Source organism: Lepisosteus platostomus, chromosome 10 (assembly GCF_059453375.1).
Source record: "Lepisosteus platostomus isolate fLepPlt1 chromosome 10, fLepPlt1.hap1, whole genome shotgun sequence".
NCBI lineage: Eukaryota > Metazoa > Chordata > Actinopteri > Semionotiformes > Lepisosteidae > Lepisosteus > Lepisosteus platostomus.
In genome coordinates, this window is record NC_142620.1 from 8,974,075 (window position 1) to 9,001,868 (window position 27,794).

Sequence of the window (27,794 nt, forward strand, 5' to 3'; positions counted from 1 at the left end):
TGTTTAAAGTTCTGTTCCTTGTATGGATGCTACAGCAAAGCTGTTATTGGAGGCAAATTTTTACACATTCAGCCATTAGATAGGCTTTTAAAGAAAAAAATCAAAGCGAAAAATAAATCTAATCACAAGAGTACCAACAGTTTTTTTCTTTTATTTAAATTCATATATTACGTGCAGTTTTGTATCGCAACCAATCATCCAAATGACAGTGAAGTCTTCTACAGTGAGTGATCTTGATTAGCCTCATTGAAGCCTGACATCCAAGAGACTGGGGGAGTTAAGACTGGTATTGAATTAGATACTTGTAGTCCATCGTGTCTCTTGCAACTGGAATGTGCAAAAAAGGCATCTATCCTACAGGAAGCATCTGTCTGAGCTGGCCGCATTCTTCCATACACTTACAGCTACAATCGTGGAGCACCATAGTCATCAGGCATTCTTTCAATATTGTACCTACATAAAAGAAAAATTCCCATTACTTAAAAAACAACATCATGTAATACTCTCACTGTGAGTTACTACTGCAGATTTTCATTTAAAAGCTTCAAGAGAAAAAGGCAGTGGGTATTAGTGATTTCTGCTCCAATGCTGTTATAATCGAATACTTCAGAAGCAGGTGTTCTTAAAATTTAAGACATCCTTTACTGAGAAAGAAGCTGGATTTAAGATTGTCATAAAGCAACACTAAATGACATAGAAGTAACATGATGTGACAATTCTGAAAATGATCAGATAGCACTTAATATGAGAGTTTATCAAGTTGTTCCCAGAGCACAGCAAGATAAACGTAGTCAAATATTTTGGTGGATATATGCACCCATGGTACATTAATAATTTATTTATATTAAAGGGTTTAACTTGAACTGGACTTCAATAAGATGGTAATAACAGGTATAGATGCAAGTGTTGTGATTTTGATATGAAACCTGCTTAAATTCTTAGATTTCAAGTACAATTTGATGAGAGGTCTGCAGTACTTGATATTTCCAGGACTACTGCATGGAAAATGATATTAAAAGCCATGATAGTTCCATACTTTAAACATAAGACATGTGGAATGCCTGACTCTCTGATTGGTGAATTAATGACTATGACATATTGTAGTAGTCACAAGCATGTCTACTAAGGACAGAGCATTTGTAGGAGTTTCTATTTTTATGCTGAGAGACAACGATTTCTTGAACACATCCAATAAACACCATTACACTCCTAAATTGAAACAAACCAGAATGCTGGGAAAGCTTAAAGAATCAACCCTACCAAAACAACTCTCCTGGGACATTCTGTGGAAAAGTGGCAGGTATATTTTGGAGCCTTTTGGCTAAAATGTTTCCAATTTCTAAGAGATTAATTGATTAAAGTAATTCTTTTATCCGAGATTAACTAAGAGATTAGCTAAGAGATTAACTGGGTGATTAAAGCTTTGTCACAGACAAAGAGTTAACAATCTGCCTAAAAATGTGAAGGAAGTTCCTATAGTCAGCAAAACTCTTACCTATGTTTAGAAATATACATGATAGGGACTCCTGGGATTTTTCTGATTCTCCTCTTCAATTCTCGGTCCACAGTTGCAACAATGTAACACTTATGCTGTGAAAAAAGTTATTTTAAAAATTTAACAAATGTTAAATCTTTAAAAAAAAAGCTCAGAAAGGTTAATTATCAAGTGGAATGTAATCACCATAATTAATTCAACAATCTAGTTTGTATTAATTGATCTTTCTAAAAAGAAAAGAACCCGGGTTATATAGCAGTGAGCAGGACTGGCCCACATTTTACTGTTCTCTTTAGAAACAAACACCAGTTTCCAAAGCTTCTTTCCAGGTGAAGTGAGATGGACAGAATTCTCACAATAAAAAAAGTGCAAGTTTGTCATTACTAAGATCAGTACACCAAGACACATCATCTTGTTTGCCCTGATCCCCACTTTGCAGCAGTGCCACAGGTAGAAAGCAGAAAGTTGAAAACAAACCGTGAAATGGAAAACAAATTTACAAATTGTTCCATTAATATGACTGGACGTTAATACTTCAAGTGAAAGACAGAATTGTGAAACTGTTTCTCATCCCTATATTTTGTAAATTAGCACAATCTGACTTCAGCTGAGAGCACACTGATTTTTGTGGAAGACGAAACCTAAACCTTGTTCAGAGATCATTAACAGGGATCAAGAAGATATAGTCCTGGCTTACCTGTGTGACCCTCTGAACCAAACAGTCATCAGCATACGTTCCTTTGTGTGTACAGGGTAACCTCTCAAACCGAGGATCTTTGGCAATCCTGCAGTGAAATATGTCTAATTTTAGCCTTCATCCAAACCCTGGTCTCATTAACCATGAGGGAATATCATCTTAACCGTGGCATCCACAGTGTGGTCTTCACCACAACAATACATCATAACCACGGTCTTCACCACAGCATTAAACACACAGTAAAAGTACTGGGAACAAGACTCAAATCTTGCACATTTATTATTACGGGATTAGTTACATTTTATAATACGATATATAATGTATTATATATATATAATAATAAAAGTAACTACTCGAAGCGCTTTTTGCAAGGAAAAAAAATAGATAAAGACAGAAGATAAAATTAGCACACGTAAATAAACACAAGCGATAAGAAATAACAGAAGGTACGAGGAGCAGACACAGACAGCGATTAAATAAAAGCCTTCCTGAAGAAAGTTTTGAGTCTAGATTTGAATGCACTCATAAGTGCATCTTCGATATTCTTGGGGATATTCCAGTGCTTTGGGAAATAACATTAGACGGCCCCGTCACCCACAGAGCAGAAACAAGCTTAATTGACAAGCAGGAGACCAGAATCAGACAAATGAATTTTGCAAGGTGGGGAGTAGGAAGATAACGGGGCGGAGTGGAGGCTCTGTGGCTAAGGATCTGCGTCTGTGGCTGGAAGGTTGCCAGTTCAAATCCTGCGGCCGACAGAGGAATCCTACTCCGTTGGGTCCCTGAGCAAGGCCCTTAACCCCAGCTGCTCCAGGGGTGTTGTACAATGGCTGACGCTGTGCTCTGACCCCAAGCTTCTCTCCCTGTTTGTGTGTCTGTGTGTCTCATGGAGAGCAAGCTGGGGTATGCAAAAAGACGAATTCCTAATGCAAGAAATTGTATATGGCCAATAAAGTGATCTTATCTTAATAAGTCAGACAGGTACTAAAGTGCCAAGCCATGTAGAAACTAATAGGAGAGCAAGAGGATTTTGAAATCAACATGAAACCTCATAGGAAGCCAGTTACAGAGCATTCATGCAGTGAATAGTTTTGCAACTTTGTAAGAAAGTGAGTAAGAAAACTGTGTTTTAATTACTTCTTACAAACCAATGATTATCTGAACCATCCATGACATTCAGTCTTCAATAAACATCCACACCAACATGTATGTTGCAGCATTATGAAATGTTAAACAAAAGGATAGAATCATAGTATATCGGTCAAGAAGACTTTGCTGAACTGGAGAATAAGCAACAAGAAGAAACAGCTAAAACCATGAAGCAGGCACAGGCTGCTGTCCAACTTTCCAAGAGTAAACCATTTTTTTCCACAAAAACATTTAGTAATTTTACTGAAAACAGTACCTGAGAGCAACTCTGTACTTCTGTCCCAGTTTTTCAATCTCTGCTATCACACAATCAGTGACACAGGGAATGCCTACACCCAAAAAAAAACAGTATTAACACAACTGGCCTATAACAGAAAGAGTCATGTATATTAAAAAGATGGCATTAAGGAATATACAGTTTTTGCTTCGATATCCGACTGAACGTAATAAGGCTCTCTAAATGAGATACTTACATTTAGCATACAAACAGTCCATCATCGATTGCACAATGTCAAGTTTAGCTTTAATGGAGAAGTTAATGAAATTAGTGTCCACCAGGATGTGGTAAGGAGGACCCAGCTGCGTGTTGTATTGAAAGAAAAGGCAGGAGGGATACTTGGTACTGTAGAAATATGGACAAAGAAAATAATATAAGTTAGCAAAGCTGCTTTGTGTGCTGAACCATACAGTGATAGGTCGATTGAATGCATTAACAATCCAGAGCTCTGTGATGCAGAGGGTAACAGTTAAGTAAAGTGTCTAGGCTAAAAACAGTTTATTAAACAAAATTATTTTTATAATTATTTAAATCCATCCATACATTTTCTAACCACTTCTTCCAAATCTGGGTTGTGGGGCGGCTGCAGTCTATTCTGGCAAGCAACGGGCACTAGGCAGGATACACCCTGGATGGGATGCCAGTCCATCACGGGCTCACACAGACACAAACACACACATGGCAGGGACAGTTCTCCCAGAAGCCATTTAACCTACTTGTATTCGGACTGTGGGAGGAAACCTGAGCAACATTTAAGTATGAAATAGAATACATCTTTTTAAAATAAATACATGTGATTTTTTGAGGCACTTTGTAATGAACAGTGATATCTTCCTATAGACTGCACAGTTTGACTTGAACCTGTTTCATTAAGGAGAAACATAAATGCATTTACTTTCCACTGATTGATTTAGTTAGTAAACTATGGGAACCCCTGATCATAGCACGAGTGTAAATCAGAGGCATTAAAAACTAATACTCATTTTCCTTCCCGCATTTTTTATATTTTTCATTTTTAGCAAACATTCTTGACTTCTGTCAACACATGCTTGACTTCGGTGTTTTCTGACTGTGATTTAAATCACAATAAAATCTAATCTCCATCTGATTTTAGAATTTTACTTACACTTCTCTTTCCTTTATTGCAGATGGGTCTTCTTTCTTTTTCTGTTGTGTTTTAGCTCGGTCTTCCGGTTTTCTTTAAAAGAATGTATTCAGAGATTTCTCAATATCGGTCTTTAAATTCAAGTACAAAGTGACCCTGAAACCTGGAAATGTATTTACAGATACTTGCTGAGAAAAAAAACACTTTTTGTATGGGTGAGAATGTTTTAATTATGGAGTGTTGTTTGGACCCAAAATAACATTCAGTATATCAGTGGACCTATTAAGACTTACTGCCAGGTAAGTCTTTTGTGGAAATAATGCAAAGTACTACTTCTTTCATAATTGGAATTAATATTTTGAACAGAATGACACATAGCAGTTACAACAGTATATTAAACTGCCGTATTTCTTTCCTCTCGATGAAACTGACCTCGTCTACATCTTCAGCTTATACTTTATGTGACTGAATTTCCAGTATTTATAAATTCACTGTAATATGAATAATTGGCCTAAAATAGACTATAAATATTCCACCACAAACTTACAGCCTTTGATCCTTCAAGCTTATCATCCTTTTCATCACCGCATATTTCTTTGCTTTCTTCTGTTTCCCCTACAAATCGATAAAAATAATGTTTTTTTTCCCAACACAAAAATAGATACCGTAAAGAAAATTAATCTTTATCTTTAAGTTTTCAGCGAAATGCCCCATTTCTCTATAACTTCCTAAAAAACGTGATTTTCCTAAGAGTACAGTTTAGCAATAACTTTAACACAACATCGAAATCACCAGGTAATAAGATCAAGAAGCTCAATATAAACGAAACGTTTAAAATTCCACTTTTAGTAAATTATTATAAAACATTTATAACGAGTATACAATGAAGTATAATAAACTATGAGAATTCTGCAACAATGCATTTAAACGTTTTTTCAATAATTATAATAAGCATAGCCTATAATTCTATTATATTACATGATTTCGTTAACACAAAAAGACTAAACTTGATTTGTACTTTTGTACAAAGTCGAGTTATTTTTACAACTTAAAAATGAGGATTTAACACATATAGGCAACTTTGACCTTTAATTCAAGACAAGAAACGCATGAATTACAACTTAAGTCCTGTGTTTCCTATTTACACAGCAAACTGTAAATAACTTACCATGATTAAAAACAATTTATTTCCTCCCTCCTCTAACCTCGTGTTTCTTCGTTTCTGGGAACGTCACCAGTAATCGCCCCAGTCTGTACGTCATTTTTCTGCGCCTTGTTTCCTACGTGCGTTGCGTCTCTTCCGGAGGTGCTTAGGTAAATACTCTCAAGGTAGGGAAGAAGTGTGTAGTTGACTTGGGGGGGGATTGTGGATATTGTGAAAATCTATTGCATTGTCTGTGACATCATGTTAGTGGTTCTTTTTTACCTTAATTGATACCAGATCTATAGAGGTCAGTGACATTAGCTTTATTTATAATGCTGGCAGGATACTAACAGCAAGCTAGGGATAAGTACTGTGCGTCTTGCTACGGGTTTCTTGATATTGTAGGTGGGTGCATCGCTATATATAATATATATATATACATTTTTCCAGATGTTTTATTTGTTTTTGTATCGTATTAGCGTGTTTTTTAAAATGACAAATTAGGATGTTTGTCTCCAGGTCACCGTGACTCCTTTCACTGGCAGTAATGTATTCAGTTATTCAAGATCTGTATCAAAATAATAAGTTAAACCTTTGATACATTAGTTTTTTTTTTAATGGATCGAAATCTGAGAAAATTACTCTGGGACTTGCTTATTTTTCTTTTGTAGTCCAGCAGTGTAGTCTGTTGTGCATGCGTTGTCTCAAAGTTTCATTTTTTTCCATAGTTTTACAATAATGTTAGATTGTCCCTTTCGACGTTCTCGAGAGAACATTGAATACCAAATAAAAGCACGTTGTTAGGCAATAGATTTCTCTTTATGTTTCTTGGAATTTAGCATATTGACCACCGTTAGGGACATACCACCGGAATTTAAGAACTCCTTACGACCTTTGGTAATGTTTAGTATGTTGAAGACACCAGTCTTCGGTATCTCTTCTTACAAATAAATCTGTTACTGTTGCTAGCCAAACATTTTCAGCTCCACTAAAACAATACTTTGGAATCCCTTAAAGTTAAAGGCACAAATTTGTATAAAAAGCAGGGGATATTTTTTTTCATGTTTCCCTTATAATAGGTAAATATCTGTTATATGATATAACAGATATGATAAGTCAGACTGTTCTTATGATGTTTTAGTTGGAAATTAGCTTGAGCTATTCATTTCTGAATCAGATCAGGAAGATTTCATTTATAAGAGTTCAGCTTTTGATTACTCTTTCGTGCTCATTAAAATTTGTAATTAGAAACTTTTTTTCTGCTAAATTAATTTGGATGGATAACACTAGCTTTGTATCTCTTTAAAATCAGGAAGAATGTAGTGTGCAATGTTGAGTGTTGCATGGATTTTCAGGTAGCTTGGATCACTGATCTTTGTATTAGCCTTTACTAATTAAGTGTTGTTTTTGATCAAAAAGGCTTTCTTCTTCGAGATCCATTTCAGATGTTCAGGCAGTTTTTTAAATACCTGCTTGGAGTACGGGGAAGCAAATTTGTTTGTCTTTTCTGAAATTGATACCATATGTATAATTTATTTTTTCCCTTTTAGGCCTATTTTTTTCAATACTGTCAGGGTTACACATTCATTTTTCATTAAACCAGATTACATATCGTCTCCAATCACCCAGCACTCTTCTCTTGCAATGTCTATTAATATTGATGCTCACACTGTGATATCAATGCAACATTGGCTGTATCTCCATGTCTAATGGTTAACATACTAGATTCCACAGAAGCAGATGGGTATTTTTCTTAAGAATTTATTTACCATTACATCAGATCATCAAGGTGTACAGTATATAAAAAAAATGTCTTCAAGTTTAGGGATATCTGTGTATATTATCTATGTTTCAATTTTGTTTCAGGTTTCCAGAAGAAGGAAACTGACGGAGTGCTTGAATTAATCTGTGATTTCGTGAGTGACCTTGACCGTTGTGGCGGTAGATTGTCGTGGCAATCCTGTGCAAAGGGGCTGCATTTTTCTGTTCCTCTAAACGCTCTTTTCTATGAAAATCGGCTTCCCAGTGTTAAATCTGGCTCCTTAACAAACAAAAAAGCCAAGTCCGAGTTAAAGATGGTCTGATGGACCGACGCTTCTTGCTGACTTTTGCCTTTTGTTCGATTCTGTGGGTTCTTTTCTGGGAAATCAGGTGGAAGAAAGCAAAAGAAAATCAGATTGAAGAATGGCTCCATGGCAACAGCCTTTCCGAATACAAAGACATATTTGAAGGTTAGTTGAAAAGATTTGATTTAATCAGCATCTCCATTGTAGTGTAAACCTCCATTACAATTGCTGTAGTTCACTGAAACATTTCTGAGTGCTTTTGTAGTCAGGAATGCATTTACTGTTTGTGCAGAGTAAAGGAAGATTAGACATTATTGAACAGTTTTAATTTCTCTTTACGAGTACAGATATCGAGGAGCAAATCTGAAGCAAGTGTAGAAATTTAAACCAGCCCAAAATTCAGTTTCACAGCATCCATTGAACCTTTTGACTGCTTCACACATTCTCAGTATTAGCATTCTATTTGTATTTGGTGCTGTGTGGACGTAATTTGTGCTTATTGTTGTGTGTTGGTGTCCAGTATAACGACTGAATGACCTGAGAGAGTTACTGTGTGTCTTGGTGTAGATGTGCAGTCCCTTGAAGAGCTGACCTTAAGTTTGCTGTCTCGACTGGAGGAAGTTCTGCAGGAGACACAGTACTGGCAGGAAATTGAGGAGTCTCGGAACCAGCTGCTCCGTGACTTTGCCTTTCAGGAGTGGCTGTGCTCTCAAGGTCTAGAGCACTACTACCACACGTGAGCCTGTTTATTTTTATAGACACTGAAACTGACAACAGCAAGGAGAAGTAAACTTATGTGGAATCTGATACCATGTGTTATTCTATCTGCTGCAGCACGGTGCTACAGTTGCTATAGTAATTTTAGCTCTTATCACTTAACAATGATTGACATAGTCAGCATTATATTAGAGTGCTTGTTTGGTTTTGTTACATGATAGTATTTGAAATGACATTCAAAGGTCACATAATGTAAATAAAGAAAACAAATTCATGTTAATATAGCTTGAACTGACCATGACTCGGACTCCCCAGCTAGCAGTAAGGTTGGGGTTAGTCACCCAGGGCTCTTGCATCTATTTAGCAAATAGCGGCTTCTGTGCCCTCATGGCTGCCAGCGGGATTGCAGTGATGTCAGGGAGACTGCCGGTCCTCCAGTGGGCATCAGCTCTCCTGTAGGGCACCGTGGAACTTGACACTTGTCTTGATAAGTAACTGGCCCAGAAGCCATTGCTTGTTCTCTCCGCATGGTACAGGAACTGTTGCTGTGTGTTGAGATGTTAAACAATCAGTTGGCAGTTCCAGATTGGGTGGATGTTAAGTAACAGATCCGAACAAAGTAATGGTATAAACTGTAGGTCTAAAGCATGAATACACTCTAATGTGTCAAGAGATTTTTTTGTTCTGTGTGAGACAGAGAAGTCAAAGTTGTCTGCCTTGCTCACTCCACATGCCATTGTGTAAATTAGTAGAGCCTCATTGATTTTGTTTGATTTTTGGTTGCTTGAAACAAACTGTATCAGAAGGCCTAGTTAGCATGCTATGTATGATTCACAAAATCTAAATATATCAATATGCACAATTGACAATGGGGCCTAATAACAATAGTAACAGATGTTAATATGATGTTTATTGAAAGCTGTAATTCTCCCTCTTCCACAGGAGGGCAGTATTGATGTGTTTATGGTGTTTTTAAGAAATTTGACATTCTCAGTTTGAACTAAATGAAATTCAGAGCCAGAAGCATTACACTTTCGTAGTGCTTTCCGTTTAATTGCCTTGACTTCATTAAAACCAGCCTTTCATCAAACATTCTTTCACTTTTATTGAAAGGTAAGCACTCAAACTAGCTGTACTGCTTTTGTAATCTATTGTGCTGTACCTGGAGACTTATTTATTAAGAGCCAACAATGTGTAAGAAACACTGGTGGTTCTTATTATGTTTGATTTGAACTTTACACCAATATTCCTTCTTGTGCTGGCTGGCCAAATTCAAGAAACTGACCTGAGAAGACAAGTAGAATATTTGCACATCTTAACTGTAAATCAAGGAGAGGTTCCTCTTTGATGATAGTTTGATAGTTGAATGGGAACCATGTTTCTTTCCATAAAGAAAAACTTCTTGCTATAAGTTTACATTAGCTGTTAATGCATCCATATTTAATATTCAAACCTACCCTGTTGCCGAACAGGAAGTGACAGTCAGAGGCTTAGGAGGAAGTAGGTTTTTTTTCTTAATACTTTTCAGAAAGCTCTCTGAAAAGCAAGTGTACTACAGTGTGTGACCTGTGAAATGGATTGAATGCTATGAAGCTTACTTGTGTTTCGAAATGTTTGGTTCCTTTTTTCGTTTTGAAGATTAAAGTCCTTGGGCTGCTCGAGCTTGGATGACTTAGCTGAGTTTGACAGTCAGCTGCAGCTCTCACTCGCTGCCTGGGGATACTATTACGAAGATTACATCAAGCTGTCCACAGGTGTGAAGGTCCTCCAGGCCTCTCGGGGGCGCCGGGACCAGGACTACGAGACAAGGCTGGTGCACAGCCTGGCTGAACGCAGGTTGAATGAGAAGTGGTCTATAGGTGGGTTTCCAGGAGTAAAAAATACAGAGTCTTTCCACTGCATTATTTGCTTATTTGCAGCATATTCCTTAATGACCTAAAGGCAAGCAAGGTGAAAAGAGTTTACTGTTTTCAACAGCAGTGATGCTGTAAGATAAATAGAAGAGTTGGTACGGTATCTTATACAGTGAAAAGATATCTTACCAAACTTCATTAGCTTCATCCTACAATTAGAGGTTTTTACAATATAGTGTAAGTCTTGTATTCTGCCTATGATTGTACAATAAGACAACCTCTTTAAGCCGAGTCCAAGAGCTTTCATCCATGGTATAGTGCTATTTACTGGAAAAGCTTGATTTCATTACATAGAGTGCTTTTTGTAGTGCAGCACCACTGACCGCTACCTGCACTGTCATCTCTCAGTCAGAAATCTTGTTTTTCAGGCCTTACAGTGCAATTTAGAAGTGGTTCCTCACTTTCAGCACATAAGCAATTTGACATGTTTTAATTATGTCATTGAATTTATATTGGAGGAACATCCCATTAAAATTGGTGTTCTTCATGACACCTGCTGAAGTAAAACTGAAGTATGCTCAACAATTTTACTTCTTACCATGGAAACAATGTGTATAGTAGTGTATTCAAATTACATTTTAGGATTTCTGTTCATGTCCATTACCTATTGTTCTTTTTTTTCAGCTGGTGCTCTGATTTTCGGCTGTACTGTTGCACTGTGCTTTCTGATAAGGGACCTCATGTTTTACGTGATTGGTGAGTCAGCGAGGAGATCTGGGCGTTGTGAATCCTTTGAGAAAACCACTCTGGGGCTGGGTTTCCTGAAGACAATCTGTTTTTCCTTCTCAGGTGGAATTACAGTTTCCATCATCGCATTTGTCTTCACAATAAAGTTCCTGTGCGAGCTTGCGGCTCGAGTTGTCAGTTTCCTTCAGAATGAGGACCGCGGCAGGAGAGGAGACCGTAGCATTTACGATTATGTCCGTGGCAACTACCTCGACCCTAGGTCATGCAAGGTGTCCTGGGACTGGAAGGACCCTCAGGAAGTGGGCCACACTATGGCCTTCAGAGTTCAAGTACGGCCCATCCTTCATCTGATGTTCAAATTTCTATGAGAAGGAACTTTCCATGGTGTCATCTTAACTGGTTGTCACTGTGCAGGGACTCCAGGCTATTGTTTCATTCAAGGAATTTAAAAGTGCACATTTATTGTACCCATGCTGTGTTTTTAATCCTTCTCTTCAATAATTTTTTTCTAAAACTATTTTTAAAGGCTTAAAAATGTATGCATTCTACACCTGCACCATTCTACCATGTAGGGATGGTAGGATTCACAGTGCAGTGCATCGGAGGTTTGAAATGAGTTTTAATTTGTGAAGAAATCAGGCCATTTCTAGAAGAACAGTGAATTACAGCAGTGTTATAGAGGGTTTGATAGTCTGGGTACAGCCAAAGACACCTCATGTTATTACAATGAATGGGTATTTATCAGTGGCGATTACAACATATAAAAACAAAGTTCTGGCACATTGGCTGTTTCTAATAATGTTATCCCTGCCTTGCAGACACTCCTGAGGTGTAACGTAGAACAGTTATTTCTGACATGTCACAGTGTGTACAGTAGCTTTTGTCACCCATTCTGGTCCTGCAGTGGAGGATTGTCACTACAAAACCAAGTCATAATCGACTGCAAATTCCGAATTGGGTGATTGTCAAAACAGCATAGAGCTGGTGGTTTCTTTTTTACAAAAAGAGATGTCGAGTAACATTTATTCTGCTTTTTTCCCCCCGTGTTTTCCAGTTATTTTATAAAAATGGGCAGCCGTATCCGGCGAACAGGCTGGTGGGCTTGAGAGTGCACATCTCTCACATCGAACTGGCGCTGGACATTCCTGTCACACAGGAGGTGCTTCAGGAGCCCAACTCCAACGTGGTCAAAGTGGCCTTCACGGTCAGGAAAGCTGGCCGCTATGAGATAACCGTCAAGCTTGGGGGCCTAGACGTTGCCTATAGTCCCTACTACAAAATCTTTCAGCCAGGTCTGTCTTTTCCGTTGTGCTGTGTTTAACGCACACTTCCATTCTTCTATGATTTTATCCAGTCCTCTTTGTTTCACCTTTCAAGGCTAACTACTTGAAAACTATTTGGTTTGTTTGTTAAATCTGAAAACCAGAGCTTAGAAAATGTCAGCATCCATTGTGTTTCTGTATTTCAGGCACAGTAGTACCCTCAAAAACAAAGATTGCCTCCCACTTTTCCACTTTGGTGTTGACAAATGGGCAGCAACACACTTTACAGATTGAGCCTCGGGATGAATATGGCAATCCCACCAGCAATTCGGTCTCTTTGATTGATGAAGATAACTACAGCGTACGGATCCATCCGGTAAGGTGCCAGCAAATTGTTCCTAACACTGGCACATAGCAATAACTAAAATGCCGACAGCAGGCAGTGTTCAGTAATTACTCTGAACTACAGTATGTAAAACATGTTTTAATGAATGTTACACCCACTGTTGAGGGAAGGTTACAAACGATTGAAGTCAAAATTTGTAAATTGATAAGTAAGCATCAGTTAACCTCATATGAGGTTTTGTATTTTTTACTAGCTTATCTTAGAAAAGTAGAATGTTACCACTTATTGAGAATCATCTTTAAGAGCACTAGTTTCAATCCCTAATTTGTCCAGTACATCCCACCCCCATTTTATTCTGCTTCTTGCTAGCTTGGTACTCAAGATGAAGAATGCTCTGAAGATTACTACTGCAAGTCAGTGTCATCTAACAAGGAACTTTGCCAAGTTCTCTTGAGACTGACCATCAGGAAAAAGGGATGTTTTCGAACCTGCATCTCTTACCAGAATCAGCCCATTAGCAACGGAGAGTTTGATGTAATTGTACTGAGTGGTGAGTAAAATACTCTTTTTGGAAATAGCCCAGATGCTACAGGAGAGGTTCAGGTAGTCTTAAGAAGGCCTGGACTTCCTGCCCTGTTTTGTCTAACTAGCAATGCGTACTGAAGCTGTTTTCAGGCTAGCACTTGAACCCCAGTCCTGACCCAGTGTCACAGGTGTCAACTGAGCAGTTTCACTCTCTAGTTTCAACAATCATGGTTGACCCAAGACCACAGACCGAGCAAAGCAAAAACTCCTCACGAAGGAGAAGTTTTTGCATGACCATGCTTAGGATAGACATTTCGATTTTTCCTTTCTTAAAGCCCCATCATGCTTTTAGCCTCACTAACTCAGGGTCAGCCCCACACAGCCAAACTCTGGTGAATCCACTTACAACGCAGGTGGGCTCAATAGGAGAACTTTTCTCCCGGGTCCCAGATATAATGAGCAGATCTTGACTCAAGTCCAGAAATCTAGCAGCTTGAGAGAAGCTGTTTGAGTAGTGAGTCATATTTTTAGATTATTTCATATGGAGAGGCTAAGTGAACAGTTATCAGTTACGGCAGTTGTTACACACAGACACCTTTAGAGCGCTATTCACCGGTTCACTTCGGTAGAACAGAAATGTTTAGAAAAGCTTCTGCTTCGGGGCAGTAGGACATGACTTACTGACCCATGACCCTGTCTCCCCACCAAACTCCACCCCCACGACCCCGAACAGAAAACGAAAAGAACTGCGTGGAGAAGAATGTTTCCACCCCGGGGGTCAGCATCTATTTCGAGGCGTATCTGTACAGCACAGGGAATTATGCCAACGCCTCATGGCAGCTGCCTGCCTCCTCACTGCTGGCGCCTCAGAGGCGGCCCTCCACCGCCAACGAGGACGAAGAGGAAGACAGGGACTCCCCGTCTGAGGGGCAGCCGGAGAAAGTGAAGAAACCAAAAAAGGTGTACTGTTACATATCACCTAAGGTAGGGCTCTTGTTGATGAGGGGCACTCCAGGAAGAACGTAGGATCTGTTTTAATGTAAGATGGGGCTTCTGCAGTGTTGTGTGGGTTTCCATTGTTGGGCTGCATTAAAGTTCGCAATCAAGCTGGCTTTTAAAAGCCACACATTCCTTAGATTACGAACGGGAGATCCCTAACAGGCATTATCAAAGCTGGGCGTGTTACTTTCTTTTTTTTTTGTATTTAACTCTGCTGACAAAAATAGTTAGCAAAAAGTACCCCGCTGTACAATGTGTGGCAAGAAAAGAGAATGAGGGGTTGAATGGAACAGATGAGATAAGAACTAACTCCTTTTATGATTTTGTTTTGTGTTTCTGTCAGAAGGTCCCTCTCTGTTTATAGTTAATAGCATCTGCATTTGTGTACATTTTCATAATCCCCATATTTGAGTTGTAATTATACAGTATTTTCAGAATTGCCAAAGAACATCATCATTTTGAATTCCCTTGTAACTGTAAATAGATGGAATATGTCTGCTGGACTCTCATCTCTTACGTGAGAAATACATACCCTATGATACTGTAAAGTTTTTATGAGGATGTAACTCTTAAGATCAGTTAACATTATCCTTGTTGTTCATTTTAAGCAACTCTCTGTGAAGGAGTTTTACCTGAAAATCATTCCGTGGCGCCTTTATACCTTCAGAGTATGCCCAGGAACAAAGGTAGGTGGCAGCTTGATGTTGGAATTCCAATGTGAATTGGAAGTAACGATGGTGCTTGTGGAAGGAGTCAAACAGGCAGCTCTGAGGGCAATAGCTCTTATGTGTATTTGGCACAGCAGGGACTGCTTGCCCAGCTGTCAGGTGTCCTGTCACAGACTGCTTGGCTCAGATGTTGGGCAGGAGTTTCTCGTCACCACAGAACTCTGCCGGTCTGCATGGCGCCACATTGATGAGGTCCTGGGACCTCAGTTGCTGACCTCCCTGCTGTCTCATCCTGACACAGCAGCACGCCTCCACCTGCTGCTTGTGTAACGAGGGCTTGCTTGCCTGATGAGAATGTGACAGTTCGTGAATTACCTGCTCAGCTGACGTGAGCCCCATTGAATGTTTTTAGAATGATCCAAAACAAAGTTTGGCAGTTGTGGGTCACAGAGACCAGGCACATGTTTGCCCGGGATGTCCTGGAACCTGCTGCAAAGCATCTGTCACAGATAAGCAGCACATGGCTCTTTGGGAAGTGGTCACATACACTGCTGACCTGTGTCTTTAACAAAAGAGCCATGCTTGATCAACCCTGTTTATTGCTATTTACCTATGTCATGACTTTTCAATAGAATGTCATTGGACTTGCTCAAAAACTATTGTTAATTTTCAAGCACCTTTTTTAAATTTGATATTTGTTATAATTAAGTTTCCTTTGATAGTATATCACCTGTTCAGCACATTTGCTTTGAAGGAACATTGAAAACTAATTTTCAGACTCAAGATTCATTTAGTATTATTTGCGTATCCACTTGAAACTACAAATAGGTCTGTATACTATTAGTGTCATAATAAATATTTCCGTACTCACTTTGGCTACCCATGTTAAAATTGTTTCTAAAGATTTATTATCCCTAATTGTGTTGATGTTTGTGTTTTGATTTACTGAAACATCATTTTGATTTACAGTTCTCGTACCATGGTCCAGACCCCATTCACAAATATTTGACGTTGGTGGTGGATGATGGGATACAGCCACCAATAGAACTGAGCTGTAAAGACAGGAACATAATGGCTGCAACTTTTATCCGCTTTCTGCACAAAAATATTGGTGAGTTTAATGGGCTATTATTCCATTGACTGAATACTGGCACTGTCCAACATAGCAGAGAAAAACGCCATGAGATAGGTGAATCAGCTCTGTGATAAAATATTGAGGAACAGTGTTATCGGAACCTTTCCTGTCTGCACAAGCCTGGAGGAAAAAGATTGCCCTACTTTCCCCAGCGAATAAAATAAAGTTTAAAGCGGAATTATTTATGTTTTCTGTTTATTAAGGAAAAACAGCAATTATTTTCTGACCTCTAGTCAGACGAACTAAAAGTTGAGCGCTGTGTTTCTCTGGATTTGTGTGCGTGTTAAACAGGAGGCTCGGAAACATTCCAGGACAAAGTGAGCTTCTTTCAGCGGGAGCTGAGGCACTTGCACTCCAAAAGACCTCGTACAAAGACCTGCCTGAAGATCAGCCGCCACTCTATTCTTGACTCGGTGAGGTGGCAATGCAGCCCTACTGCAGTGAAGACAGTTGGAGGAGCCTCTCCACACAACATCTTTTCACCCTACAGTTCTGTACAAAATACTCCTATGCTTTTAAAAAGGAAATTTGGGAACTGAATAGAAAATATTGTACTGTAGCCCAGATTATTTCATAACCCATTTGCAAACAGCAAATCCCACACTTACTGGCAAGTATGGATTCCTAGATTCTCAATGCTTTTCTCTGATTAAAAAAAACTCAGTAGCAAGTGCTCATTGTATAATCTGTTGGAGGGCTGAAGCTTTGATTGAATTTGGTACTGTGTAATGACCTTAACTCTAAGGTCAGATCTCTAACCCTTAGCAATAACCCCCAAAACAAAAGCAAAACCCTCTAATGTTCTGGTTTGTTTTGTTGTGTTTTATTTTATCTTTTCTTCTCGCAAAAACGTAATTAAATGGTGTTATTCCTCAGTCCCTGAAGGCCACACGGAACTTCTCAGTGTCAGACTGGAGCAAGAACCTTGAGGTGGTGTTCCAGGATGAAGAAGGTGAGCTATTTCGGCATTTTGAAACAATTATAACTCACAGACTGGGTAATTTTAGCATTGTTGTGGTTTTCTTAGCCGTGTTGCTGCAGATTGCAAACACATTCATTACTCATGCAAAACAAAATCAGGAACATAAAAATGATTATAAATAAGAGGATGCCATTTGGTCCAAATGGCTCATTTGGTAGTATTTACTTTATCCACCAATCACATCCAGCTGCTGCTTGAAGGAATTCAGGGTATTTGATTCAGCAAGGTCACTGGGTAGCTTATTCCATACTGCCACAACCCTTTGGATAAAGAAGTGCCTTGTGTTCTCATGCACTTCTGCACTTTCACATGTTTCTCCTGGTTTCTTTTTCAAATGATCGGGTTATTTAATGACAGGGTTCAGTCAGTCATAACCGATAGAGTAACATCTGAAAATTAGAAAAGGAGCAGAAGATAATCGCACAACATACAGAGCTGGAGTTGCAGTCATGCACGTTTGAAAAGAAGAGTGCAAAAGCCCGGGGATATTTCTAGTGTTCTGAATTCTGAGAACGTCATATGTTGTCTTTTGTGAACGATATCTGTTTCTGCAGCCCTGGACTGGGGGGGGCCTCGCAGAGAGTGGTTTGAACTCATTTGCAAGGCGCTGTTTGACACCTCCAACCAGCTCTTCACACGCTTCAGTGATAACAACCAGGGCCTGGTAAGGAGCTGCTAGTTTCATTATTTTCAGGCTGCATTTTGTTTTTTAAAGTATGTTAGCCACACTGCATGTACTCTTAATGGCATGCATTGTTTTATGAAGTACCTGTGACTGAGAAACAAAATTCTCCCGTAAGCTTTGTGTGCGTGTAGATACAGACCTCAGTCGTTCATGTCATTGTGGATGCAGGTCCACCCTAACGCGGATCGACCACCCCACCTGCGCCTGAAGGTGTATGAGTTTGCAGGCAGAGTGGTTGGAAAGTGCTTGTATGAGTCAGCTTTGGGTGGAGCATACAAACAGCTGGTGAGAGCCAGGTTTACACGCTCCTTCCTGGCTCAGATCATTGGCCTCCGTATGAATTATAAGGTGGGGAAAGCAATCATTTTGTCTCAGGTTTAACACAATATTTGTAATAGCTTTTGTGTTAGCTTTTTTTTAAATTCCAACATCTGGTTTGTAAAGAAATGCTTAGAAATGTAAAGAAATTGCATGCTGCATTTTCATGTGAGCAGATGATTTTAAGCTTGATAGTATTAAATGATTTTGATCAAAATTGAGTAAATATCAGATCTAATGGTTACAAGAAAAAATCCTGATTTCCATATTTTTATTACAGTACTTTGAAACAGACGATCAGGAGTTCTATAAAACTAAAGTCTGCTTTATCCTAAACAATGATGTCAGTGAAATGGATCTTGTTTTTGCTGAGGAAAAATATAACAGATCTGGACACCTGGAGAAGGTACTTTCTAAAATGTAATTTAATAGATTACAATATTTATGAAAGGGGAAGATGTCAGTTTCTTTTTCTTGTATTTGTGAATGCAAGTATTTTTAAGTTATTTACAATTACACAAGTGCAATTAAAATTAATGTGAAATTAAAAGACAAAACAGATTTCAGACCTTTATTAAAAGTTGCCAGGATACCAGCTTTGACAGCATGGGAAGATAACTTGTGCCAGACTCCCAAACCCTTTGTGCAAAAACATACCTCGTTTTCTTCCCTCCTTTTCAACATGGTCTTCTGGTCTTCTGGTTCATATTTCACTACAGATTCTGAAGTCTGTCATGTTGCCTTGATCAGTAGCTTTGAGTACTTTGACTTATATAATCAAGTCCCCTTGTAATCTTCTCTATTCAAGTCTGAAGACATTGAGTTTGTTTAGCCTGTCACTTTAGTCCTTTAAAATCAGGGATGTGTTTGGTTGTTTTTTCTAAACTGCTTTGCAACAAAGTGTGTAGAATTGTATGCAACACTTCAAATAAGGCCTTACCAGTGCATTGTACAATTTTAATATATCATCCCTTGATTTAAATTCTACATTTTTAAATGTATTTGATATAATATATAATATTTGATTATATTTCAATGCTCTTTCTCATTTCCTTGATGTCAACATGAACTCCTAAGTCTTCTCTTAAGTAGCGTTTTCAAGATTAGCATTTCCATCTGTTAATTTGTTTTTACTAACTGCATGTAATGCTCTTTACTTATCTGGGTGTTTGGTAAACATCTTGGTAAACTTGGTGTTTACCAAGACTCAGACTTTGTCTTAGTTTTTAAAAAACTTTACTTTGCTTCTTCTACTATTTTAGTAGAGTTTGTAATTCTGACTTGTTGACTAATTATACTAGAATCTAGATATTCTATTGATATAAATGAAGAAGAGCAGTGGTCCCTATACAGATACCTGTGGTACTCCAATAATTATATCACCTCAGCTTGAGCATTCACATTATGTATGGTTTTCTCTCCATTAACCAATTCTCAGCTGGTCAGATTTCCCAATCCAAATACATCCATTATTTTGCCTAATGTCTGTAATCTTCAGAATTGTTTTTAGGAAGGATTTAAGTGTTATATACAGTGCCTTGCGAAAGTATTCGGCCCCCTTGAACTTTTCAACCTTTTGCCACATTTCAGGCTTCAAACATAAAGATATAAATTTTTTATTTTATGTGAAAAATCACCAACAAGTGGGACACAATTGTGAAGTGGAACGAAATCTATTGGATTTTTGAAACTTTTTTAACTAATAAAAAAATGAAAAGTGGGGCGTGCAAAATTATTCGGCCCCTTTACTTTCAGTGCAGCAAACTCACTCCAGAAGTTCAGCGAGGATCTCTGAATGATCCAATGTTGTCCTAAATGACTGATGGTGATAAATAGAATCCACCTGTGTGTAATCAAGTCTCTGTATAAATGCACCTGCTCTGTGATAGTCTCAAGGTTCTGTTGAAAGCGCAGAGAGCATCATGAAGACCAAGGAACACACCAGGCAGGTCCGTAGTACTGTTGTGGAGAAGTTTAAAGCCGGATTTGGATACAAAAAGATTTCCCAAGCTTCAAACATCCCAAGGAGCACTGTGCAAGCGATCATCTTGAAATGGAAGGAGTATCAGACCACTGCAAATCTACCAAGACCTGGCCGTCCCTCTAAACTTTCAGCTCAGACAAGGAGAAGACTGATCAGAGATGCAGCCAAGAGGCCCATGATCACTCTGGATGAACTGCAGAGAACTACAGCTGAGGTGGGAGAGTCTGTCCATAGGACAACAATCAGTCTTACACTGCACAAATCTGGCCTTTATGGAAGAGTGGCAAGAAGAAAGCCATTTCTCAAAGATATCCATAAAAAGTCTCGTCTAAAGTTTGCCACAAGCCACCTGGGAGACACCCCAAACATGTGGAAGAAGGTAATCTGGTCAGATGAAACCAAAATCGAACTTTTTGGCCACAATGCAAAACGATATGTTTGGCGTAAAAGCAACACAGCTCATCACCCTCAACACACCATCCCCACTGTCAAACATGGTGGTGGCAGCATCATGGTTTGGGCCTGCTTTTCTTCAGCAGGGACAGGGAAGATGGTTAAAATTGAGGGGAAGATGGATGTAGCCAAATACAGGACCATTCTGGATGAAAACCTGTTGGAGTCTGCAAAAGACCTGAAACTGGGACGGAGATTTATCTTCCAACAAGACAATGATCCCAAACATACAGCAAAATCTACAAAGGAATGGTTCACAAATAAACGTATCCAGGTGTTTGAATGGCCAAGTCAAAGTCCAGACCTGAATCCAATCGAGAATCTGTGGAAAGAGCTGAAAACTGCTGTTCACAAACGCTCTCCATCCAACCTCACTGAGCTCGAGCTGTTTTGCAAGGAAGAATGGGCAAGAATTTCAGTCTCTCGATGTGCAAAACTGATAGAGACATACCCCAAGCGACTTGCAGCTGTAATCGCAGCAAAAGGTGGCTCTACAAAGTATTAACGCAAGGGGGCCGAATAATTTTGCACGCCCCACTTTTCATTTTTTTATTAGTTAAAAAAGTTTCAAAAATCCAATAGATTTCGTTCCACTTCACAATTGTGTCCCACTTGTTGGTGATTCTTCACATAAAATAAAAAATTTATATCTTTATGTTTGAAGCCTGAAATGTGGCAAAGGGTTGAAAAGTTCAAGGGGGCCGAATACTTTCGCAAGGCACTGTATAATGATCTTTTGTCTTATATTAAGTTTAATTAGAACTGACATGTGAATGTGGTGGTCATACTGGAGCACGGAGCATACTCCTAAGACTGCTGTTGAGCTCTAGTTTAACCATGTTCTCTTATTAAGTTTGGTTAATCTAAGACCTTGAAGTAAATGGTTTATAGTCGAGTATGTTGAATGAAAAAAGTGTCCCGTTTTCCACATCTCCAGGTGGTGGAACTTATCGCCGGAGGTTCCCAGATTGCAGTGACCAATGAAAACAAGATCCACTATTTAAATCTCTTGGCACAGTATAGGTTGGCCAACCAGGTTAGGGAGGAGGTAGAGCATTTTCTCAAAGGTGAGAATGGTGCACTTATAATTTTAGCAGCAATTTTTTCATATACTATGTCTGCTGGTCATAGCAGACTGCTGGTTCATTAGAATGAGATTTCAGATTTAAAAAGAATATATTACTTTAGAATAAATCATACATTGTTTTAATTTATTTTTATTTTTAAAGTCTATTTAAATGTTTTAGCTTAATTCTTGCTGACATTGTTCCTGGAGCTGACCTCTTATCACCCTATAGATTTATCATTTATGATTTCTCCATCTACGGAAATCTTAGGGTGAAGTGCGGGTGTGCCCCAGAGAAGATAACTCTGTTTAAACAGTTGGGAAAGCTTCATTTTCACTTATTTTTTTTGTCTAGGTTTAAATGAACTAGTTCCAGAGAACCTCTTGGCTATATTTGATGAAAATGAGTTGGAGGTATGCGGAATTCCTTCTTCTTGACTTCTATGGATTTGTTTAGAGTGGACTGTGTTATGCTTGTTATGCCGTGAACAGTTTTCCATGTTTACTGTGTTTTATCATCATCGCTTTTCTATGTCTGTTTATGGAAGTTACCCCTTTAGCTGCAGTTCATATATTTCAACACCGAGGTGATTCAGCATATTTAAGTGAACATCATCTCTAACGAGGCATCACTGAAATAGAGAGCCTGAGAATTCCACGATACATGGATTCATCATCATTTTCTCAAATAACTAAGAGAAGCTTAAGTGAGTTTTCTTTTAATAATGCTCCGATTACCTAGACAGAATCTGGCTCCAATACTGATGAGAAAAAGGTCCTGTCCCATAGCTGAGCTTTAGAGGAAGAGGAATATGATGAATAATGATGATGTTCCTGCTTTGCTTCCTCTTGTATCCTCCCTCTGTCCTACTTCCTTTCATACTCCGTTGTCCCTGAATTTATACTATGATCCGTTTTTATGGAGGCTGGAATAATGACCTGCCTAGATATGACCTTGTCACTGTTGAATGTTTATTCTTTAATATGATGATTCTTATGATTTGCAGTGACGTTTAAATAACAGCATTATGAACACTGCTTTATCATGTGTTTCTTCCTCCATGTTTACCTGTGTATTATCCAAAGGAGAGCTATGTAAATATCAAACAATAACCATTGTTTAAAACGTTCTTAATAATGTAATCAGGAGGGGAAGTGATAATTTTGCTGAAACTCATTCAATACCAGGATGTCTCCTGTGATTTGATTTTGCAGCTGTTGATGTGTGGCACTGGGGATATCAATGTCATGGACTTCAAAGCCCATGCTGTGATTGTTGGGGGTTCTTGGCACTTTAGAGAAAAGGTAGGTAAATGGGGAACTTAAAGTACATTTTGTCTACCTGAAGTCGAAGGACAATGCAGAATGATCGGAAGTTGTTGACATTGGGATTTCTGAATGTGTGGTGAAACGCAGGTGATGAAGTGGTTTTGGGCTGTAGTGTCCAGCTTCACCCAGGAAGAACTTGCTCGTCTGCTGCAGTTCACAACAGGCTCCTCTCAGCTTCCTCCAGGAGGTTTTAACACGCTGTGCCCTTCCTTCCAAATTATCGCTGCTCCGACGCACAGCACACTGCCAACTGCACACACATGGTGAGTAACAGATCTTTACCATCTGTACACGTGGTAACGGGCACGTGTATGTGTACCGTCTACACATGCGTGGCGGGTAACAGACATGCATGAATGTATATTAACAGCGAAAAACCTACACCTTCTGACTCAATACAGGGTATATTATGCATATTGCAAAAACTACACGTCAATTCACAAGCCTTTTACACTCCATAACTGCATTTCAGGACATTTAGATAGCAGTGTCCATTTTTTGCAGTAAAAATGTATGTTTTGTATTCAGTTATGTAAATTAAGAGAATTATGAGCAAAACATACTCATACTAATATTGTTCAAAATATATTTTTTTAAAACTCCACAGTTTTAACCAGTTGTGCCTCCCCTATTATGACTCCTATGAGGAACTGCACAAAATGCTGAAGCTGGCCATCAGTGAAGGCAGTGAAGGCTTTGGGATGCTCTGAGTCTTTGGAGCTGTCCTGCAGGAGCAGCTTGGTGAAGGTACAGAACAGGGAGCAGGATGATCGAAAGTGTGGAAAAAGTCGATGGCAAAAACAAAAATGCTTTGACATTTCAAATGAATCCAGACGCTGTGTATATATGGTCGACTGAAGTTTTAGTCTAGATGCTAGAAATACTTTTATAATGTATGAGTTAGTGATGAGGGAGAAATCTGAGTTACACTGAATGAACAATGAGCTTTTTTCAATGCTGAAATGCAATATGTTGAACTATTCAATCCTCTTTGAGAAGTCATAGACTACAGGAATAATAAGTAGCAATTTGCATGAAATCAAAATATACTGTATAACAACAACACTTTGGCCTTAATTGCAGACTAATCAGGGAAGAAGAAAAAAAAACTTAATTTGTTACAAAAAAGGGACTCATTTTGGTAGTGGAGAGGAGTGAGAGATGGAAAACTTCCCCATTGCTGGGTTTTTGGTCTAGGAAGAATATTTTGATTGATCATTTAGCCAAAGTCATCACCCTGAGTGAAACAACATAGATTTTCTTTTGAAAAGGAACTGGTGATGTCCTCTTTCACAAAGCTTTCACAGGGTAGTCTAGTTAAGACTTTGCTTTGAAGGTTCATTTGGAATATTTATTAATAATGATCTTGAAAAGAGACTTCCAATGTCTCTTGCTTTTAGCATCTCCTTTTAAGTTATGTTAACATTAAAAATGTGATTTCCATGAAAGTCCTGCAGTGCATGTGTCTTTTCACTGAGGAATGCCATTGTATAAAGTTGAGCTCCTTTTTAGGGCTTAATTGCATTTGAACTGTGACTTATTTTTTTAACCTGCCTTATTTTTAACCCTTTGCATCCTAGACATATAAATGAATACAGAGTAGTAAATATAGACATGTTAATACATATTAAATGCTTTCAGGGAAGACTGATTGTTTTGTTTGATGACGTTCATTTGATATTGTAATTTAGAAGTATTGCTTTGTCAAAGTTGTCTGTACAGTTCACAATGTTGCACTTAAGATGTTGGTGTAAAGACATGAAGCCCCATTAACACAGCTGTAAACCTTACATACAGTGCACCACATGTGAATTCACTGACACAGAGGATGCATATTTATTGTACTTTTAAACTTGAAATCTGGCCTGTCTCATCAGGGAGATTAACGTTTGCCTCCATCAGTAACAGCTTAATTCCTTAAGCAAGGCACAGAACGTGATGTCTAGGCTTTAGATTTTAGGAATGGAGTATGTTAGCTGAGCTGTAAGAAGTAATCTCATAAGGACTGTTTTCTCTGTGCCTTACTGTTACCAGTACATTTACATTGTAACCATTGAAGTGCACAGAAAGTGCAATCACAGAAATAATAATATAGCAATGAATCAATGCCCTTAAGCATCTTTTTCATGAAGCTGGTACTGAATGTAGGAGTGGTTTGGATCATCCGTGTAACTACAGGGGATCTAAATCGGAGTGCTGTACTGAAACAAGCAGGTAGAAAGTGCGGGAAGTGAAGCATACTGGTTACATTTAATGATGCATGATTTTTAAATATTGTTTTGCAACCAAAAAGATTTTGTCTCCATTCTGGTGCTTTCTAGACTGCTGTTTTTATTTTTCTTCTTGTGTTTCGTGTAAAAGTAATGTATTCTTACTAGTTCAGGTGGGTAGCTGTGTCAGCATGCGTAGGCTGCAAAGGAACAAGTAATAGGTTTATTCCATGCTGAAAAAAAGAAGAAAGAGAACACAACGTTTCGGCCGTGGAGCCTTCTTCAGGTGTGAGACCTTCAGGTGTGAGACCTCACACCTGAAGGAGGCTCCACGGCCGAAACGTTGTGTTCTCTTTCTTCTTTTTTTCAGCATGGAATAAACCTATGTATTCTTACTGTTTTACAAAGACATTAAATGAGGCTTAAAGGTGAGTAAAGTAGACAAGATGAATTTGTGCATATTAAGAGACGGCAAGATGAAAGGTACTGCATGTTTAATTTATTTTACAGGTCAATCTAAGGAACATGATATTGGAAGATCAAGTTTCAAATGAGCCACTGCATGTTGTTGTTTAATGGTACAAACTAATGTCTATCTTTTGTCAGGATGCAAAGGTTTAAAAGTTTTATTTTATTATTATTTTATGATAGTTATTTTTATTTGTATTTATTTTTTGAAAATCGCCATGAAGAATATATTGATTTTGGCGTGGTGTGTTGAATAGCTGAAAATGTGTTTATATTTCAGTGATTCTTAATATAAATCGTATCTCAGTGACAAACATTCAGAATGTTACAATGCTGTTGGTTTATCAGCTTGTACAAATAAGTTGGTTTTCATTTCAATTGTCTTATTCATGCATCTCTCAGTTCTCTGAAGAATTTCGTTCCCAAAATGTGAATAGTTGTCACTTCATGCCTGTGATTAGTTTGCTAAATTTCCCGATGAATGTTGAAACAATGAAAACAATGTATTATTTTAAATGGATTGGAAGCCAAAATACACATTTCTATATTATATTCATGCAATATGTAAAAGTGGACCATTGAATAAGACCACAGAGCCACCTGAGCTGTCTGCTTAATTAACATCTTATTTAAGACTGTATGTTACTACCATATTGTAACAGTGTTGGAAATAGCTGATGTACAGATTCATTTTCTGATCTAGAGAAAGCACATTATGTATACCTCGTGTGTATAGCACACTACTTCTATGTGATTTCCTACCCTTTTCTGAAAAATATAAAAGCATTAAAATCTTTATTACTTGTCTGAAACAGAATTACTTGTTTAAGGCATGTGTTCGCAGGTACATGCAGAGGAATTTGGGGTCATCTTAGTTTATTTGCTGCAGGCAAGCATACTTCATAACCTGTCAGGTATGAAAACTATTGTTAAGAATTCAGAATTGAAGCTACATGCAGTACAGTGCTGGTTATGTTTCAGTATGTCAAATTTTAATAAAGCATAGTATACCTAGTCAAAATGTGTATTTAATAATGAGACATTTCAAATAAGAGGTTGTTAATTAATAGTATAGTGTTTTTTTGTATAGGTTTATCTTGGTACCTTCTGGTAAGGCACCATATACCAGGAATGGAAATATTCTTAATGTCAGGCAAATTGCTTACTATATGGTGAAAATTGTCTGTGTGTAGCATCCATCCCGTGTGAGGAGTTCCATTAAGCCGCTGGGCCAAGACAGTAGAAACCACTGGGTGTGTTGTCGAACCTTTTCACATGCTGCAACAGAAGCAATGCACTTTTTTGCGATTAATTATCTATTTCTGTCAAAAACAAAGCAGTGAAATATATCAGTGAAAGTGTGAGATTATTCCAAAGTTTAATTCTGTATGACTTCGAGATTCTCAACAGGTCTTTGGTTTCAAGAAGCTTTGCTTTCCCATGAAAATCCTGCCATCTTTACTACAGATGCAGTTTTAAATGGGTGAGCTTAGTGCTGGGTTTGGGAAAACCTGTGTTAGAAGGGAAGCAGATTTTTAACTCCTGTAAATATTGTGAAATACTTGCCTATGGCTGGAAGGTGTGATTTTTTTAAAAAAATAAAATGATTTGTAGAATACAAAACTGTCAGCCATCAAAAACGAATGTCTGAATTTTATGCACTGTTAAATATTTTGATGGCAGCAATGCTACTCTGTTGTTTATGAGATAAATAAAGTCAAAGAAATGTCAATTTTGCCTTGTTTGATAATTATTTAAGAATATACTTTTTCCAAATTTTTGCTGTTTTATTAGCCACTATGCCTTTGGGGGTTGGTTTTAAAGTTTTGATAGATCCCAGGATGCTGGAGCCAGTATTATACAGTATACCTTATCTAACATCAAAATTTGTGTCCAATGTTATTAGTGCTATTTAATAAGCAGGTAACCTTTTAGAGTATGATTAAAATCAACAGAGTAGATTAGACATAAGTTTTAAAGAATGATGAATAATTTTCATGCCAAGTGAAAAAAGTGGTTTGATCAAAGAGCAATGATACATGTTTGATATTTGATGATAAGAATATTGAGAACATTAAGATGTCTTAAGTTCTTTGACTTATTAGACTGTAGAT

At 38.2% G+C, this 27,794-nt stretch overlaps 2 protein-coding genes across 5 annotated transcripts; one reads left to right on the forward strand and one right to left on the reverse strand.

Annotated features, from left to right (window-relative positions):
• Positions 1-131: 131 nt before the first annotated feature.
• fcf1 (FCF1 rRNA-processing protein) lies at positions 132-6,029 on the reverse strand. Its single transcript, XM_088647975.1, has 8 exons — positions 5,892-6,029; positions 5,271-5,338; positions 4,745-4,816; positions 3,815-3,963; positions 3,598-3,670; positions 2,193-2,280; positions 1,496-1,590; positions 132-453 (listed from the first exon to the last, which is right to left on the reverse strand). Exons 1-8 carry the CDS (start codon positions 5,892-5,894, stop codon positions 405-407), a joined length of 597 nt encoding a protein of 198 aa, XP_088504101.1. The 5' UTR covers positions 5,895-6,029; the 3' UTR covers positions 132-404.
• On the forward strand, positions 5,986-27,412 carry arel1 (apoptosis resistant E3 ubiquitin protein ligase 1). Of its 4 annotated transcripts, none has more exons than XM_088647966.1 (23): positions 5,986-6,052; positions 7,734-8,098; positions 8,501-8,669; positions 10,289-10,509; positions 11,188-11,259; positions 11,353-11,579; positions 12,305-12,542; positions 12,719-12,888; positions 13,228-13,408; positions 14,117-14,367; positions 14,991-15,068; positions 16,020-16,161; positions 16,477-16,598; positions 17,062-17,137; positions 17,722-17,831; positions 18,021-18,200; positions 18,451-18,576; positions 21,545-21,674; positions 22,029-22,087; positions 22,889-22,978; positions 23,090-23,265; positions 23,610-25,389; positions 25,621-27,412. In XM_088647966.1, the coding sequence occupies exons 2-22, from the start codon at positions 7,951-7,953 to the stop codon at positions 23,710-23,712; spliced, it is 3,069 nt and encodes a 1,022-aa protein (XP_088504092.1). In that variant the 5' UTR covers positions 5,986-6,052; positions 7,734-7,950; the 3' UTR covers positions 23,713-25,389; positions 25,621-27,412. The 4 variants fall into 4 exon arrangements, with proteins under 4 accessions (XP_088504092.1, XP_088504095.1, XP_088504093.1 ...); XM_088647969.1 differs by having other exon boundaries at positions 5,990-6,037; XM_088647967.1 differs by lacking the exon at positions 5,986-6,052 and adding an exon at positions 6,059-6,272.
• Positions 27,413-27,794: the final 382 nt, after the last annotated feature.